The 17,826-nt window shown below is 44.3% G+C and overlaps 1 protein-coding gene across 1 annotated transcript; it reads right to left on the bottom strand.

Moving 5' to 3' along the window:
• Nucleotides 1–4,855: 4,855 nt before the first annotated feature.
• Nucleotides 4,856–6,184, bottom strand: LOC122014198 (disease resistance protein RGA2-like). The gene has a single exon (XM_042570375.1). It carries the CDS (start codon nucleotides 6,182–6,184, stop codon nucleotides 4,856–4,858), a length of 1,329 nt encoding a protein of 442 aa, XP_042426309.1.
• Between the last annotated feature and the right edge of the window lie 11,642 nt (nucleotides 6,185–17,826).

Here is a 17,826-nt window from a genome sequence, read left to right on the forward strand (position 1 = left end):
AAACATCAAAATAAAATATCCTTAATCTACATCTCACGCAGGCTGCAATCCAACTAAAATTTGTAAACTTAATTGCAATGGAAAATTCAATTTTCTTCCGAATTAATAAAGGCTTGTGACCAACTAAAATCCTGGTCAGGTTTAATTTAAATTACGTATTGAATTTTTTTCTTGTCTTTTTCTTTTACGAAAGTAAAATATATATATATATATATATTTAAGGCTTGTAAGTTAATTATATCCTTGACAGTTTTAGTTTATATTCTTTTCTTTCTTTTTTATATTTCTTTTACTAAAGTAAAAAAAAAAAAAAAAAAGGTAAAAGTAACTGCTATAACCACATCTCTCTCCCCATCTGTAAATTGGTATTTGAATTTGAACGTGGAACCGCTGAATCCAAATATGAATTGTATTGAGTTTCGACCACGTGTATTATAGTTATTATCTTATGTATCTATCAACAAAACCAGTACCGAGGGCCACAAATTGATATTTGAGAATGGATATATAGCTAGTTTAATTAGAATTACTTTACTGATTAAACTCCTCGCTCATTATTAATTATGAGAATTATGTTAATTAATTAAGAACAAAATATTGATTAGTTGTGTGGAGAAGGTAGAGAGGTTTAACATCTTTTTTATAAAGCCGAAGAGATGGATTAATGTGGGGAGAAGCTAATGAAGTTTAGCATCCTATGTTTAGACTCTGATTAGTTTTGATTAGTTTAATTACGAGCAAATTGAGTTTCCTTTATAAAATTAAAGGATTAGGGATTAAATGGTTGGAAATTGGTTTTTGCTAACTAATTAGTCAAAGAATATGGGCATGACCAACTATATAGTTATATCAAGCAAATGAAAATATGGTGTTTTTTATTATTTGAGTGATAAAAGATTCATTCGATATGATTTGATAAAAGTGTTAGTTCGCAGGTGTGAGTAATTAGGTTTATGAACATGCATATGCCCAAATGTTAACTAAAATATACTGTCAATTCTCATAGGACTATAATTAATCAATTAAACTTAATAATTGGAAATTAATTAATCAATAAATAAAATAAGTGATCATGTCCGAATGAAGGAAGTTGGAAAGTCGGGGATGGAGTGACCATTGATGGGAAGAAGACTTCGATCTCGCAAAACAAAACCAAATCAGAGAAGGGGTCCCTGACGTTGACCCTCCGACTCTCAAGTCAAAATCAGGAAAAGAATGAGTAATCCAGAAAATAGAAAATCTTGCCTTCCTCATACCTAACGTACCCTTTTATATCTTTTTCTATGATCGTTCATCTGTCCTTATTTAATGATATTAATTGTTGGAGAAAGATTTCTTTGTCTTGACTTCCGTACATTAATGATAGGTGGAGTACCTTCTTTATCTTGACGTCTGTGTATTAATGATAGACAGAGTGTTCTCTTTTGTTTTCTCTCCTTCTATGTAGTGACATTCCTTGCGTGAGATGGGCGGTCCGAGAGGCCTGCTTTCCTGCCGACCAGAACAACTGACTACGGGCTTGTTCATTCGTCCGACCTGCCCATAATGTCGGCTCGTCTGACCAGCCGGGTGATCTGCTCGTCTGACCGGCCGGGTGATTCTCTTGACCTTCTCATTTTGTCGATCGGGATAAACAGATAACCACCTTTGGCTGAGTTTCTTTTCGTAAGCTCTGGTGTTGATCGCTTTGACTTTGAGCGACACCGTGTCAACTGACTCGTAATAGGTGGGCTCTCCCTTATCACCGTATACAAGCCTCCCCCTCAAGTCTAGTCGAAGGAGGTTACATATCCGACTAATTGGACAACTAGTTTCCTTGGTGATTTCTTCGTCCGATCAGAGTGCTCGATCCCTAGTATCTGATCGACGCATCAACCAATGCCGCTCGATCGTTGTCTAATCATGACAAATGGACGATCGGTCCGGTAATCGTATGTAGAGCGGAGTGCAAAGCGGCTATACTTTGAGAATTTTCCAAATGTGCTTCTTCGAGAGAGTGTGGTCGTCGCCAACGTCATCTATATTTCTCGAAGCCCGTGCAAATCCTTGACAATTATGGCTAAGCACATGACCATTCCTTTTAATTAAGCTCATTAAATGTTGCCCGATAACCGCATGCCACATGTCCCTCTCTCTGTCGCCGCACGCCTGACAAGACAGAGAGATATCCTGTGCTGACGTGACTAGCACCTTTTTGAATTCCACGGTCAGATCTTTTTCTAGGTTTTCAAAACCTTGGATCGGATGGCTGAGAGCGACCTGTTGGTTGCTACTCGGAAAACCTAATGGTTCCCCTGTACAAAAATTTTGTACAAGGTCTGAACATTTTCTAGCTACCATGTGTTCTTTTAAATTAAACTTGGATCGTCTGCGGAACTTAACACGTTTGATCCTAAGTTTAACTTATATGTTCTTTTAGGTTTAGACTTGGATCGCCTGCGGAACTTAACACGTTTGATCCAAATCAACCTAGGTTTCAAAGTCAATTAAATATTAATTTCTAAAATTAGCTTCCAGAATTGCATGGCGAGTCACTTGGCCTTCTTGGGTATGGGATCATCCACCACCGACTAGACAATGCCTTTTAGAGAAATTTAATATTTAATCTTCCTACAGAAACCCTAGGTTTAACCAAAAAAAACAATCGAAGCACAAGTTCGAAAAAGAAAACAAAAAAAACATAAATTCGAAAACTAGAATATCTACCCTCTTGTGTTTGGAATTCTTACAAAGAAATAAACTAGCATGATGCGGAAAATAAATACTAGTAATACCTTTCTTTGTAAACTTTAACGACCTCTTGATCTTCTATCGTATTCCTCTTCTAACCTCGGACGTTGTGTGGGCAACGATCTTCCGAGATGAGAACCACCAAGCACCTTCTTCTTCCTTGCAAGTTTTGGCCACCAAGACTCCTCCTTGATGAAGAGGTTCGGCCATCACGACCAAGCTCCAAGAGATGCAAGAGACTCCTTCTTCTTCTCCGAGTAGAATTCGGCCACCACAAGGACTCCAAGAAAGAGATGAGGTTCGGCCACCACAAGGAGGAGAAAGAGAGAAGATGGAGGCCGACCACACCAAGGAAGAGAGGGAGGAAATAGAATAGAGTTGTGTCTCATGAAGGCACCCCTACCCTCTCTTTTATATTCCTTGGTCATGACAAATAAGGAAAGTTTTCGCCAAATTAAAAACTCCTTATTTTCCTTGCCAATGGTTAATAAGGAAATTTTAATTAAAATTTCCTATCAACCTTCATGTGGCCGGCTACCATCAAGCCTCACAAATAAGGAAAATTTTCACCAAAAATTAAAACTTCCTTATTTGCTTTCGGAAAATTTTAAAATTTAAATTTCCACTTTTGTATCCCTTCATGGTTGGTTATAAAAGGAATATTTTATAATTTAAAATTTATCTTTTAAACATGTGGATGATTTACAAATAAGGAAAGTTTTCGTCAAAATTAAAATCATCCTTTTATTCTACAAATAAGGAAAGAGATTAAACCCTTCTCTTAATCTTTTGTAGAAAACTATAAAAGGAAAATTTTAATTTTAAAACTCTCTTTTAAATCATGGCTTCCACATCAAAAAAAATTTTAAAAATAAAATTCCTTTTTATTTTTATTTGGCCGGCCACCTTAGCTTGGGTTCAAGCTAGGGCCGACCACCTTAATGCACTAAGTCTTGGCCTGCCTTAGCTTGATTTTCAAGCTAGCTTGGCCGACCCCTATAGGATGGGTAAGAAGGTGAGTATAGGTGGGTATAGTACTCTATAATTAAGAGGCTACGATAGGGACCGAGAGAAAGAATTGATTTTGGTCTCCCGATGAAATTAAACATCCCGTGTTCGTCCCGAACACACAACTTAATTTCATCAATGATAATTCATTCCACTAATGAACTATTATTGAACTACCGCACTAATCCCAAATTACATTTTGGGCTCCTTCTTATTATGAGTGTGTTAGTCTCCCTGTGTTTAAGATATTGAATGTCCATTAATTAAATGAGTTACTAACAACTCACTTAATTAATATCTAGTTCCAAGAGTAGTACCACTCAACCTTATCATCATGTCGGACTAAGTCCACCTGCAGGGTTTAACATGACAATCCTTATAAGCTCCTCTTGGGGACATTATCAACCTAGATCACTAGGACACAGTTTCCTTCTATAATCAACAACACACACTATAAGTGATATCATTTCCCAACTTATCGGGCTTATTGATTTATCGAACTAAATCTCACCCATTGATAAATTAAAGAAATAAATATCAAATATATGTGCTTGTTATTATATTAGGATTAAGAGCACACACTTCCATAATAACTGAGGTCTTGTTCTTTTTTTAGTCAGTATAAAAAAACTTACCTCAAATGGTCATACTCAATACACTCTAAGTGTACTAGTGTAATTATATAGTCAAGATAAACTAATACCTAATTACACTACGACCTTCTAATGGTTTGTTCCTTTCCATATTGGTCGTGAGCTACTGTTTATAATTTATAAGAGACTGATAACATTATCTTCTGTGTGTGACACCACACACTATGTTATCTATAATATAAATTAAATGAACAACTATATTTAACAAATAAACACAGATATTTTGACCAATGTGATTCTTTATTCAAAATAAATGTTTACAAAAAACTTAGGCTTTTAGTATACACTCTAATACGACCGGCCATGCAGTTTATAAGCCTCGTGTGTGCCGTCATCTTCTCCACTTTGTGCCTTCGTCTCTGAGCTCCACATATTGATTATGATGTCAACATGTGTAAGATGACATCATAATCAGAATCAGCATCATCAATATCAGCATCAAGTAGGTGATGGTATTGAAGTAATCATACGATGACAAGTGGAAAATTCCTAACCATAAAAATCTCTTGTGCCACAAAGGAGCGATCAAATGCTGCCAGATTAATATGGATTAGCGATCCAAAAACCTTTGCCCCAAAAGTTTGACTAGGCAAGTCTAGGGAGTGTTGCCTAGCAAATGGAATGAGCCATGTATCCTTCTCTAATTTGTCCTGCTTCGATGGGATTGTTGTTGCTGTGTGTCTCTTAAATAATGCCACCCATGTATCTACCGATAAGGGATTCAAGCAGTATGTTATAATATCCTTCATCCCATTTAGAAAACTCATATCTCTTACAGCTGATTCTGTTGATGTTTTGTAGATGATCAAGACTCCACTCCCCGGTCCGCCCACACGCAACAAGATGTTCTTCAATTCATTCCACTCTGGTTGCATCAAACTAGCCAAATTTTCACAATGAAGCACCAACAAATATCTACTGCCACAGAGTTGTTCATTAACATATTCCCACATGGCTAGTAGCGGCAGGTCTAGGTGTAATTTCTGATCACAATATTCTTCCTTGTTTATGGACCTTACAAATTCGTTTCCAATTATATTAATCATCTTGAATGTCGAAACGATAGGTAGATACATCCAAACGCGATGATGAAATTGTTGGCGAACCCAAGTGTGGTGGTAAATCATATGGGCCAAGGTCGTCTTCCCAACTTCTTGTTCGCCATCTATGACAATTACGAACGGATTGTTATCATCACCATTGTTGTTGGATGATACTAGTTGTCGTTCCAAGATTGCAATGAGTTTCTCTAGATCTTCCTCTCTAGCCACCACCTCATTTTTTAGGACAATTGAGTAGTCTTCTCGGAGTGGGTTCATAGAACCCATAAGGTCCCTCGGAAGACCCATTGAAGATCCTCTCAGCACAAGAGAATTCAAGTTGCACAACATCTCTTTCAGCTCTACTAGAATAACATGGCGAAAGTTCACCTGTTGGGTGTTACCCACAATGGAACGATGCAAACTTGCTTCCCAATCCATGACTCGACTGAGCAACTCTCCCGCATCTATAACTGCTGCAGCCACATCTCTCTCCCAATCTGCAAATTCTGGAGGCACATCTAACACCTTGCCAAAGTACGTCCACCTTTCTGACATATTATTATACAACATTCTCATCTCAGGGATAACAATCATTGAATTGATAGCCCAAAGGCTATCACAAACCATCGCCAAGTGGTTTTGGATACACAGCAAGCGACCTTGTGCCATCATGGAAGACGATGGCAGCACCTGCAGCAATAGATGCTTCAATTTAGGTGATGGATGGCTGCGATAGAGGGGTGCTGACATGGCAATTGATTGAGGTTAGTTTCAATCGATTGGGAGCACAGGATATAGCCTTTGCGGAGCGTTTTCTCCTCAGATCTTTGCGATTTCTTCCTGCGATTTCTTTACGATCTCCAGCGACAGTCTCCAACATTCACTGGCAATCTTGAAGGTACTTGGAAGTGTTTCTCCAAGATTCAAGAGGCAACAACAAGCAACAAGTAAGCAAGAAGAAGTAGTGTTTTCATTTGCATCTTGTACTCTCCTCTTGTATTTTTGTGTGTGTTGTTGTGTGAGTTTGTACGAAGCTTCTCCGCCTCCGGCTACAACCGAGAAGGAGTGTTTTATTAGTGGAGATAGCGTCGTGTGTGGATCCTTAGATTAGTCACCTCATCTTGAGGTGGATACCAAGTAAATATGTGTGTTAGCGTTGTAATGTGTTTGTATTTTATTTTCTGCTGCATATCAAAGACGAAGCAAGCACAAGCGTGCGACGAGACGCTATTCACCCCCCCCTCTAGCGGACACGACGGTCCCAACATAAGGTCTTATATAGTTTAGTTAAAAAAACCCTAAACTCTAAATATAAAAGGGAAAAAGATCAAATTATCCTAAAAGCTATAAACAAATAAATATATATAATCTAACATCCCCCTCAAACTCACGATGCTACAGCTAGAAGCATTGAGAATTTGTTAGATAAGAAATGAAAGCGTGAAGTGGAATGTGACTTCGTAAACATATCAACAATCTGTAGCTATTGTTGGAGCAATCTAGTGACCCTAGGTTTTGATGTTTGGGCAAAGGTTTAAGTTAGGATTATTGTTGTATTTGATATGCATTGTGAGTGTGCAGGATATAGGTACAACAAGGAAAGTCCAAGTGTGATATTGGCAAAGGAGGAAAGTCCAAGGATGAGTCTTGGCGGTGTAAGTCCAAGCATGTAGTCTTGGCAAAGTAAGTCCAAGTGTGACTTGGCAATGGATGAAGTCCAGGAGGCGCGACCTCTTGGCAAAGGAAAACCCGACAACAATGACAAGGCCGATGGAAGCTCCAGAAGGCAAGATGTGAAGGATGGGGAGGCATCCGAGGGACGCAAGGCTGATGAAGGAGGCTAGAAGGCTAGGTCTAGGTTGGTCGGGCGAGAACGAGTGCTGAGTGAATGTACTCGGGGTAAAATCCTAGAATTAGGGTTACTGTAGCAGTACTGTAGAGTTACTATAGCAGTCGACTGGTGGTTTCATCAGTTGACTGGTGCAATCGACTGGGGCAGTCGACTGGGAGCGAACAGAGAGTTGGTATCGAGCCGTTGGGCTGCAACCGTCAAATTTCCACAAAGGGCAGTCGACTGCATGTTTTGGCACTCGACTGGTAGGCGGAGTTTTCTAACTTGTGGCCTATATAACCAAGCATTGGAAGCTTGGTTAAGGTTGACTAAATTAGTGGTGGTTAACCCTAATTAGAGTCTCCTAGTGCCCAAGTGATCTAGCGTGCTTGTACAAGGTTGTGGCGAGGTTTCTCCACCCACAAGGAGCTACACGAGCTAGCCGGAGGTTTTCCGGGGAGTCATCCACCGACGGATCGGGATCGTCCACCTTACGGACAGCCGTGGAGTAGGAGCTTCATCTCCGAACCACGTTAAACAACGTGTCATTGGGTTTGCTTCTTGTTTATTGTTTTCTAGGGTTAGCTTTGCTTTTGTTTGTTAGTATTTTTGTTTCCGCTGTGCACTAACAAGCGTAGGAAGCGACGATTTAGGTGAGACGTTATTCACCCCCCCTCTAGCGAACGTCAAGGTCCCAACAGCTATGAAAGAACAAAAGGTAATGTGATGGTGTCAATCTGATGATGGTGACGAGTAATGTGACAATCAATTTCAATATATTTCGTCCGCTCATGAAAAACTGAATTGCGTGTAATTTGAATAGCACTCTGATTATCACAATATAATGGAGTAGGTTGATGAAGAGAGATACTCATATCCGCAAACAACCAACGCAACCAAACTATCTCACAAGTAGTTAAGGTCATGACACGATATTCAGGTTCTATAGAAGATCTAGAAATAACATCTTGCCTCTTACTCTTCCAAGAAATGAGGTAGTCACCAAGAAAAATGCAAAAATCAGTGGTAGATTTACGATCCGTAGGATCACCAACCCAATCCGTATCCGAGTATGCACGCAGTTCAAGATATGAAGTAGAAGAAAATAACATGCTTTGAAATTAAGTGCCCCAAAAATACCTGAGAATACGAAGAACAGCAGTCCAATGAACTGCAGTTGGTGGAGGAACAAATTGACTAACCATATGAACAACATACGCAATATCTCTCCTTCCTCGACGTTGGCCCCGTGCAGAAGCCCTGTCATACTACATCCTAGCCATCGCTGCCCTCTTCGGCCGTGCCATCCCCAGCCCTAGTTGTGGACACCAAGAATTCGCCGGGAGCCGAGCACTTTATGCCACCTTTCCGGCAGAGCTCTATGGTCGATCCACCGTCGTCCGATCGCGCCAGACTCTGATCGACACTACCACCCTCTCGGGCACAGGAAGTGATGTTCCGGATTGTAGATCCCTAGCTGCAGTGATCCCTGTGACTCGGAAGATTGTTGCTAGGGTTTGTAGATACCATCAGCTCTGACAACAATCTTCTCCAGCAGCGAATAAATTGTTGGGGGCATTTGGATTGAGGTAATATAGGTTAATTTCAAGTTTGAAACAATCTGAAATTCTATTGTGGCATTGAGAGGTATATAATTTGGGGTGTTTATTTAGATGACAGCAACTTCCATCTTGCTCTGGCCACGATTCTCAGCAGCAAGCACATCTTCGGCTGTGGATCACTAGCTGACCTTTTGAGTTTGGGTGAGCTTCGAAGATTATTTCATGTCTACATTTGATGTGATATTATTAGTGTTGTTGCTTGGCTGCAATTTCACAGCCATCGTTTATTGGACAAACCGAAGATAGAGAAGGTAGATGTGAAGGACGAAGGGATATTTCAGAAACTAATAGAATTAATATATATATATATTTTTAAAAATGTAGAGTATATAATTTTGAGTATTTAGGAGCATTAGTTATGATAATTAAGCACATAAGAACGTCCTATTAATAATCAAATTGGATAATCTTTATTGTAAATCATATTTTTATTATCAATTTAATAGAATAGGTTTGAAAAATGACAATCTCTCTAATTACTAACTTCTCTAAGAGACTCTTTATTATTTTTCTCCCTTTCAACTTTCCTAAACCAAGTTTAACATATTACAAATAGTATATAATTATACAATTATATTTATAAGATATTTATTATAATTTTTATATAATAATAATAATTTTATAATTAAATTTTAGATAGATAAATTAGTAAATAAATTTATTTATTAATTATTTATGAGCATTAATGAGGTCATAGACAATTATAAATTTATTTATAATTAATTATGATAAGAATGTACTTGTATACATTTATCTTATCTAATTTTTAAGTATATTTATTGAAAAGTTAATTGAGCTTTACTTGTTATTGAGCTCAAAAAGTTACAAAAGGTGGAATCGTCATCTTAGCGGCCCCTGAGTCCGGTCCCACAGATATCCAGAGGGGATAAATCATGGTTAAGCTAGGCAGGAGGGGTGATTGGGGGTCGAGTGGAATTTAAATCACAGCAGACCGAGGTTTTATGCGCGTGTGCAACTGACGACCCTCTACCTCTGAACCTCTATTGCAAGCATTAGGCACCCTTCCAGCTGATCCCGCCCGTGGGAATTTTATTGAGCTCAAACAGTGATATGATACGATCATGCTGTTAAATTAAATCATTGATTTAATAAACAAAACTTATATTGTCATTAATTTTTAACCTATTATAAATAATTTAAAAAACTATAGTATATATATATATATATATTAAATTAACAAAATAATAAATATGTTACATGTTTTAAAAAAACTTTAGATAATAAATGAGTCAGTTAACTAAGTTTCTCTAGTTATGTTTCTGAGTTTAAATTTACTTGTTAGAGCTATTACCTATTAAAAAATTTCAATAAATAAAAATCATTAAGTTTTATTTTTGATATATTTCAAATAGTATGTAATTATATTGATCATGTCCGAAAGCTGAATCAACGGACGCTGGGCACGTGACGCTCTCCAAGCGGCTGACGTAGATCTCCTGACTGTTCACACGGGCCTCCGGTGAACTTGCACAGCAGTCGGGCCGGGAGGAGGTTCCCGTCGACGACTCTCTGACGCTCAAGTAAGACAAGCAGACAACAAAGAAGTTGCTCCGAAAATCGTAGCATGCGTACCTCTGGTGAAGTGCAAAGCTCCTTATATAGAGCTGGGGAGGAGCTCAGGCACACATACCTAGGCAAACACGTGTCTTCAGCCCATACCCCAGTAAGGGCCTGTCAGCAAGCTTACCTGATACCATACTGCTACAGTCCAAGCATGTCTTCGATGGGACAGCGGAACCCCTTGTCGTCAGATTTGGAGTATAGCCGGATTATAAAGCATGCCCGTTGTCAGAATATGTCCTTTGTCCTTTTCTCCTTACTCCCTGTCGGGCGTACGGCTGGCCAGCACTTGCCTTACGTCCAGCCGGCTATATATAGTGATCTACTTGGGAGATACTCGGTAATGTGCTTTGTGGAGACTGTTAGCAGTATGCTACCTTATGTCTTCGGCCGAGAGTGTCATCCGCTCAGCCTTACAATCCTGTTCGACGAGCGTCAGAACCCTAACTCCTCGCTGGGTGCCTTTGACTCCACTGGGACCTCGCTCGGCCGACCGGAGAAGAGCGACCGGTCTCCTCTTCTCCGGTCGGCCGTTCAGCCCTTTGACTTCCACGTGGCGTTGACTTCCCTCAGCGGGGGGTCTCTCTTCTTATCGCCGGATCACTTGCCTCCCCTTCAAGTCTAGTCGAAGGAGGCGATTAGTCCGACTGACTGGACCGTCAGTTGAGCCGAGCGGCGTGCTGCAACAACCATCCGCTCGGAAACCAAGGGTAGCCAAAACGCCAGTCAACGCCACCGTTACTCAGCATCACTTCAAATTTTCTGCCAATCTTCATCATTAAGGTCTAGCACGCGCGCATTAAATGCGTTCCCGTGGTTGAATGCCACGTGGCGATGCTGCCGTCATCGTACGGCGGCGGCATGGTGTCCTGATGGGATCCAGGCGGTTCGAAATGAACGGCGCGATAAGTGCTCCGATTCTCGCGACCTGGATCCAACGGTGGAGGCCGCTCGGGCTCCACCCTATAAAAAGCTTCGTTTTCTCTCTTCGCCGCACTATTGCTCTTGCGTGCCTTCCCACTTCTCACGTTCCGGTTCCCCGACGATCTCCTTCTTCTGGTTTCGGCAATCTCCGGTGCTCTTTTCTTCGATCTTCCTCTTCGTTGCAAGGTTCTCTTTCTTTCCCTCTTTGCTTCCGGTGTTTTCTTTACATTTCCTTCCAAGTTTCCATCTTCGGGATACTGTTCTGTTGCCATTTTGCCTTTATCTTCTGCTTCGTCTTTTTTGGTTTCGTCCGCTCGGATAATGGCTAGTTCTTCTCATCCTGAAGACCAATCCCTCGGCCCTTGGTACACTACCATGCAGTCACGATTCGATCGGCGTGACTTTGATATTCTGACCGATAATTTTGAAATCCCCGGTGATTTTGAACCTCTTTTAGCCGGTCCCTCCGCTCGGCCACACAAGCCGCCGCGCGGAGCTTTCTGTGTCTTCCGCGACCAGTTTACTGCCGGTCTGCGTTTCCCTGTACATCCCTTCATTATAGATGTTTGTAACTTTTTTGGTGTTCCGCTCGGCAGTCTAGTACCCAACACCTTTCGCCTTCTCTGTGGTGTTGTTGTTTTGTTCAAGATCCACAACATCCCCCTCCGACCGGAGGTCTTTTATTATTTCTATTACCCCAAGCAGTCCGAGCCGGGCACCTTCATGTTCCAAGCTCGGCCCGGCTTAGTCTTCTTTAATAAACTGCCTTCTTCCAATAAACATTGGAAGGAGTATTTTTTCTATATTCGTATGCCCGATCAGGCCAATTTCCGGACCAAGTGGCAGGTCGACCTACCCCCCACTCCTGAGCTGAAGAAATTCAAGACCCGACCGGATTACCTACATGCTGCAAATATGCTAGCCGGTCTGTGGCTGGACATCAATAAGCTTCTTCACGAAGGAGTGATGTACATCTTCGGCCTGAGTCCCATATGGACTCCTCTTCCGAACAGCTTCGGTAAGAATTTTACTTGGGCATATGCTTTGATTGCTAACTGATTTCTCTTCTTTTCTTTGTAGCGGATATCGTCATGGAGTCGGTAATGGCCGGCATTTTGAAGAAAAAGGCGGCGGCGCTAGAAGCCACGGCAGCCAAAGAAATGGAGATGCTCGGCATCCAGCCGGTCGGCTCGAATGAAGGGGAAAGCGGGACTCAGGAAGAGTCGGCCGCTCAGGCCTCTCATCAGAACGTGGCAAGCGGAGCCACCCCTAGCGGAGGACCAACTGCCCAAGAGGAAGGTTCCGCTCTGGAGAAAGAGCAACCTCGACAAAAGAGGCGCCGGGTGGAGACTCCCCTGCGATCGGCTACCTCCGTAGTCCAACCATCCGAGCGGGTCACTGCCACTGCTCGCGGCAAGGCTCCAGAAGTTGAAGCCATTTCGTCCGACCGGACGCCCTCTGAATGGGACGAGCCGGCAGCCCTAATTGAGGCTATTCCGGTCAGCACCCTTCCGCCCGCTCGTCAACCAGTCCAACGCTCAACCATTCATTCTCAGTTTCGGCGCCGGCTTCTGATCCTCTTCCGACCGCCGGTCAGACGACCCCCGGTCACGGCCGCCCTGTATGGGTCACTCTGCATCTTCCGACTGAAGAGCTGCTGCCAGAGGCCGACCGACCAACCGCCCCTGAGCATACCATCACCTTGAAGGGGCCCCTAGCTGAGATGTGGGCCGACGCTTGGGCACACGTCGCGCTGATCCCCCTCCGAAATTTGGCCAATAGCCATATGCAGGAGGCCACGGGGGTAAGTTTATTCTCTCCGAAGTTTTGTATGCCTTCCTTCCGATCGGCCACTAACAACTTTTAATTTGTTAGAGATGGGTGGAGGAGATTGCTGTCTCCAACCGCCTGGCCATGGTGGATGAAGAACTAAGGCAACTGAAGGCGGCAAGCGGTCCGTCCGGCTCTCAAGGCCTTTCATATGCCGAGCTGAAGAAAGAGCTTAAAAATGCTCAGGATTTACTGGCGGCCGAGCAAAAGAAAATGGCCGATCAGGCCCACACCTTGGCCGAGTCCGAGCGGCAAGTCAAGTCGCTCGACCAGAAAATAACCCTGGCCACCACTCGAAAAAACACGGCCATCTCCGATCTGGAGAAAAAGAATGTTGAGGCTCGGGGATTGGAGCAGAAAGTAAAGGAGCTCACGGACCAACTAGCCACAGAAAAGGTCGCCCGAACGGACGAGGTGGCGAAGCTCGAGGCGGCTGTACAAGAGCACAAGGCAGCCGCCGATGCTTCCCGAGCGACCTTTAAAGAATACCAGGAGGCCGAACCAAGCCGAGTCGCTGCCCTTCAACAGAAATACATCCGTTCGGCTGAGTTTTCGGAGAAGGTCTGCGAGCGGATGTATACTGCGTTTGACCTTGCTATGACCGCCACGATGACATATCTGAAGTCCAAGGGGCAACTTCCCGAGTCCGCCGTCATCCCGGCCGCAGATCAAGTGGCGCTCCTTGACAATATCCCCAAGGATCTTTATGATTATTTAGAGTAGAAGATTAAATGTAATCTAGCCGCTCGGCTACAAACTATCCCTTTTTTGTACTTCAGCTACTCGGCCTTATTTACTTTAATATAATCTCCTTTTGCTTGCTGTTCCCTCGATATGATATCTTGAATAGAAATTTACCTGTGTGCTGTCCGCTCGTCTTATCAAATACCGTTTTAGGGATTTTTAGCTTGCCCGCTCGGCTAAACATGTTCTGCTGTGAGAATGTTCAATTTGGATACTTATTTGCACAATCTTTTTTATCGCTTTTTACGCTCGGAAGGTTTACAGACGCCGGCTCGTCTTTCAATTTTTAACGTCGGAGCTCGACGGTCTTCCGCTTGGGGGGTTTATAGACGTCGGCTCGTCTCTCGATTTTTAACGTCGGAGCTCGACGGTCTTCCGCTCGGAGGGTTTATAAACGCCGGCTCGTCTCTCGATTTTTAACGTCGGAGCTCGACGGTCTTCCGCTCGGGGGGTTTATAGACGCCGTCTCGTCTCTCAATTTTTAACGTCGGAGCTCGACGGTCCTCCGCTCGGAGGGTTTATAGACGCCGGCTCGTCTTTCAATTTTTAACGTCAGAGCTTGACGACCTTTAAGGCTAATTTGAACATTGTCGTTCGGCGAAGTCATTTGTCATCCTTATCATTTTTGCTGCCTGCATTACAAGTACATAGGCGACCAAAGCATATGCAAAATTACATTAGCGCACCTCTTAACCAGCTCGGTATGGCTGGAGATGATTCGCGCTCCATGGTCGATCTAACTGCCGCCCGTCTTCATCCTCCAAATAATAAGCGCCCGAGCGGAGCTTTTCGATGATTTTGAAGGGGCCCGTCCAAGGAGCTTCCAGCTTGCCGACGTCGTCGACCGGCTTTACTTTCTTCCAGACAAGGTCACCAACCTGGAACGATCGAGGAATTACGCGCCGGTTGTAATTTTGCTTCATCCGTTGTCGGTATGCCATCAGCCGGACGGACGCCTTGGCTCGCTCTTCTTCGACCAGATCCAGCTCCAGGTTCCTCCGCTCGGCGTTATCATCGTTATAATTCTGGACCCGGACGGACTCTACGCCGACTTCGACAGGAATAACTGCTTCGCCGCCATACACCAAGTGAAATGGTGTCACGCCCGTGCCCTCCTTCGGGGTCATTCGGATGGCCCATAGGACGCCTGACACTTCATCCACCCAGCTTCCTCCCAAATGGTCTAGCCGAGCGCGCAAAATGCGAAGAATTTCCCGATTGGCTACTTCGGCTTGACCGTTACTTTGGGGATACGCCACGGACGTGAAGTGTTGCTCGATGCCATAGCTTTTGCACCAATCTTCGAGCAACTTTCCCGCGAATTGCCGCCCATTGTCGGAGACGAGTCGGCGGGGGATGCCGAATCGGCAGATGATGTGTTGCCAAATGAACTTCTTGACCATCTGCTCGGTGATCCTGGACAGTGGCTCAACCTCCACCCATTTGGAAAAATAATCGACCGCCACTAGTAGAAATTTCCTTTGCCCTGTCGCCATAGGAAACAGACCAACAATATCCATTCCCCATTGGTCGAACGGACAGGACACTGTAGCTGCCTTCATTTCCTCCGCCGATCGGTGGGAGAAGTTATGGTACTTCTGGCAAGAAAGCCACGTCGCCACGGTCCGAGCGGCGTCTGCTTGCAGGGTTGGCCAAAAGTATCCGGCCAGCAGGATCTTCTTAGCCAGTGATTGTCCGCTCGGATGCCCCTCGCACAATCCTTGATGCACTTCTTGGAGGATGTACACGGCGTCTTCCGAGCTCACGCATTTCAACAGCGGGCGGGAGAAAGCCTTCTTGTAAAGTTGGTCTCCAATAAGCGTTAACCGACCGGCTCTCCTCCTTAATTGCTGGGCTGCTTTCCGATCGGATGGTGTTGCCCCCGATCGAAGAAACTCCATGATGGCTGTTCTCCAGTCGCTCGGAAACTCGAGGCCCTCCATCCAATCGACGTGGGCCACCATAGATACTTGCTCAATAGGCTGCTGGATGACGACCGGCGTTATTGAACTTGCGAGTTTGGCTAACTCATCTGCAGCCTGATTTTTCGCTCGGGGTATCTTCTGGATAATGACCTCTCTGAAATTGGCCTTGAGCTTTTCGAAGGCTTCCACGTAGAGTTTAAGCCGAGCGTTGTTAATTTCAAAAGTACCTGAGAGCTGTTGCGCGGGCAGCTGTGAATCTGAATGCAGCGTCACCCGACCGGCACCCACATGCCGGGCGGCCTGCAAGCCTGCTATAAGGGCCTCATACTCTGCTTCATTATTTGTAGCTCTATAATCCAGCCGAACGGATAAGTGCATCTTTTCTTCGTGTGGAGAGAGCAACAGCACACCATTCCCGCTACCGAGCCGGGTGGATGATCCGTCCACAAATAATTTCCACATTGCTTCGGGCTCTGGCCTTTGTACTTCAGTGATAAAATCTGCCAAGGCCTGCACTTTATCGCCGAGCGGGGTTGATATTGAATGTCGAATTTGCTCAACTCCGTGGTCCATTTGATGAGCCATCCGGACGTTTCGGGATTCAACAGCACTCTTCCCAATGGGCTATTCGTCCGGACGATGATAGTATGCGCCAAGAAATAGGGCCGGATGCGCCGAGCGGCGAGGACCAGAGCGAAAGCCAGCTTCTCGAGCCCAGTGTAGCGGGATTCAGCATCTTTTTGTTGGTGCAACCTTAGGTCAAGGTTGACCTGGTTGACCAGACTCGAGTTGACTTGACTCGAGTTGTGTTTTGATGTTTGACGAGTTATGTTTGACGTGAACAGAAAAGTTGTATCTTGATGTTTGACAAGGATACAAGCTTGGGAGATTGTGGGTGCAACCCGTGGTCAAGGTTGACCTGGTTGACCTGAGGTGAGTTGACCTGACTCGGAGAAGTCCAAGCAGGGAGCTTGGCACGGGAAAAGTCCAAGCAGGGAGCTTGGCATGGTAAAAAGTCTAAGCAGGGAGCTTGGCACGGGAAAAGTCCAAGTATGGAGACTTGGCACGGAGAAGTCTAAGTATGGAAGCTTGGCACATGGGAAGTCAGAGAGGGCTCGGTAGCTCGTTCTCCGGACTGTGGTCAGAGAGGGCTCGGTAGCTCGTTCTCTGGACCGGACGTGGAAAGTCCTGGTGAGTGAAGCCAGGCAGTGGGAAAGTCCTGGTGAGTGAAGCCAGGCAGTGGGAAAGTCCTGGTGAGTGAAGCCAGGCAGTTGTGAAAACCCTAGTGAGTGAAGCTAGGTGAAAGTCCTGGTGAGTGAAGCCAGGCAGTGGGAAAGTCCTGGTGAGTGAAGCCGGTTGGAAAGTCTGGTGAGTGAAGCCGGATTGGAAATCTAGGGTGAAGCCGGTGAAAATCTTAGTGAGTGAAGCTAGGTGAAAGTCACGGTGAGTGAAGCCAGAGGAAAATCCAGATGGATCAAGGGTGATCGGACATCGGTGTTGAGAAGGTCAAGTAGGTCAAGGGTGACCGGATACTTGACACGAAGAAAAGTCCAAGTGGGTCAAAGGTTGACCGGACACTTGGTGGGGAGTCTTAGCGGTCAAGGGTGACCGGATGCTAAGCATGATGTACCAACAGTCAAGGTTGACGGATGTTGGTTTGGAAGGTTTTGGGACTTGTTTTGGGCAAAACTAAGCTCGGATCGATCGGTGGATCGATTGACTGGGTATCTGGATCGGTCCGGTGACCGATCGGCGTACTAAAATGCTTATTTTTGATGATCGGTCTGCGGACCGATCAGGAAACAACGATCGGAAGGAAGTTCGGGAGAAAAGGAAGGGATATGCTTGCTGATCGGCATCCGATCGAAGCTCGATCGGTCACGGGACCGATGGTCTTCCGACCGATCAGGAGATGTTTTGATCGATCCAGCCCTA

This window comes from Zingiber officinale, chromosome 8B, assembly GCF_018446385.1.
Source record: "Zingiber officinale cultivar Zhangliang chromosome 8B, Zo_v1.1, whole genome shotgun sequence".
NCBI classification, from domain to species: domain Eukaryota; kingdom Viridiplantae; phylum Streptophyta; class Magnoliopsida; order Zingiberales; family Zingiberaceae; genus Zingiber; species Zingiber officinale.

Bases quoted from the DNA above. Each gene is read 5' to 3' on its own strand.
- LOC122014198 (XM_042570375.1), bottom strand. From the start codon at position 6,184: ATGTCAGCACCCCTCTATCGCAGCCATCCATCACCTAAATTGAAGCAT.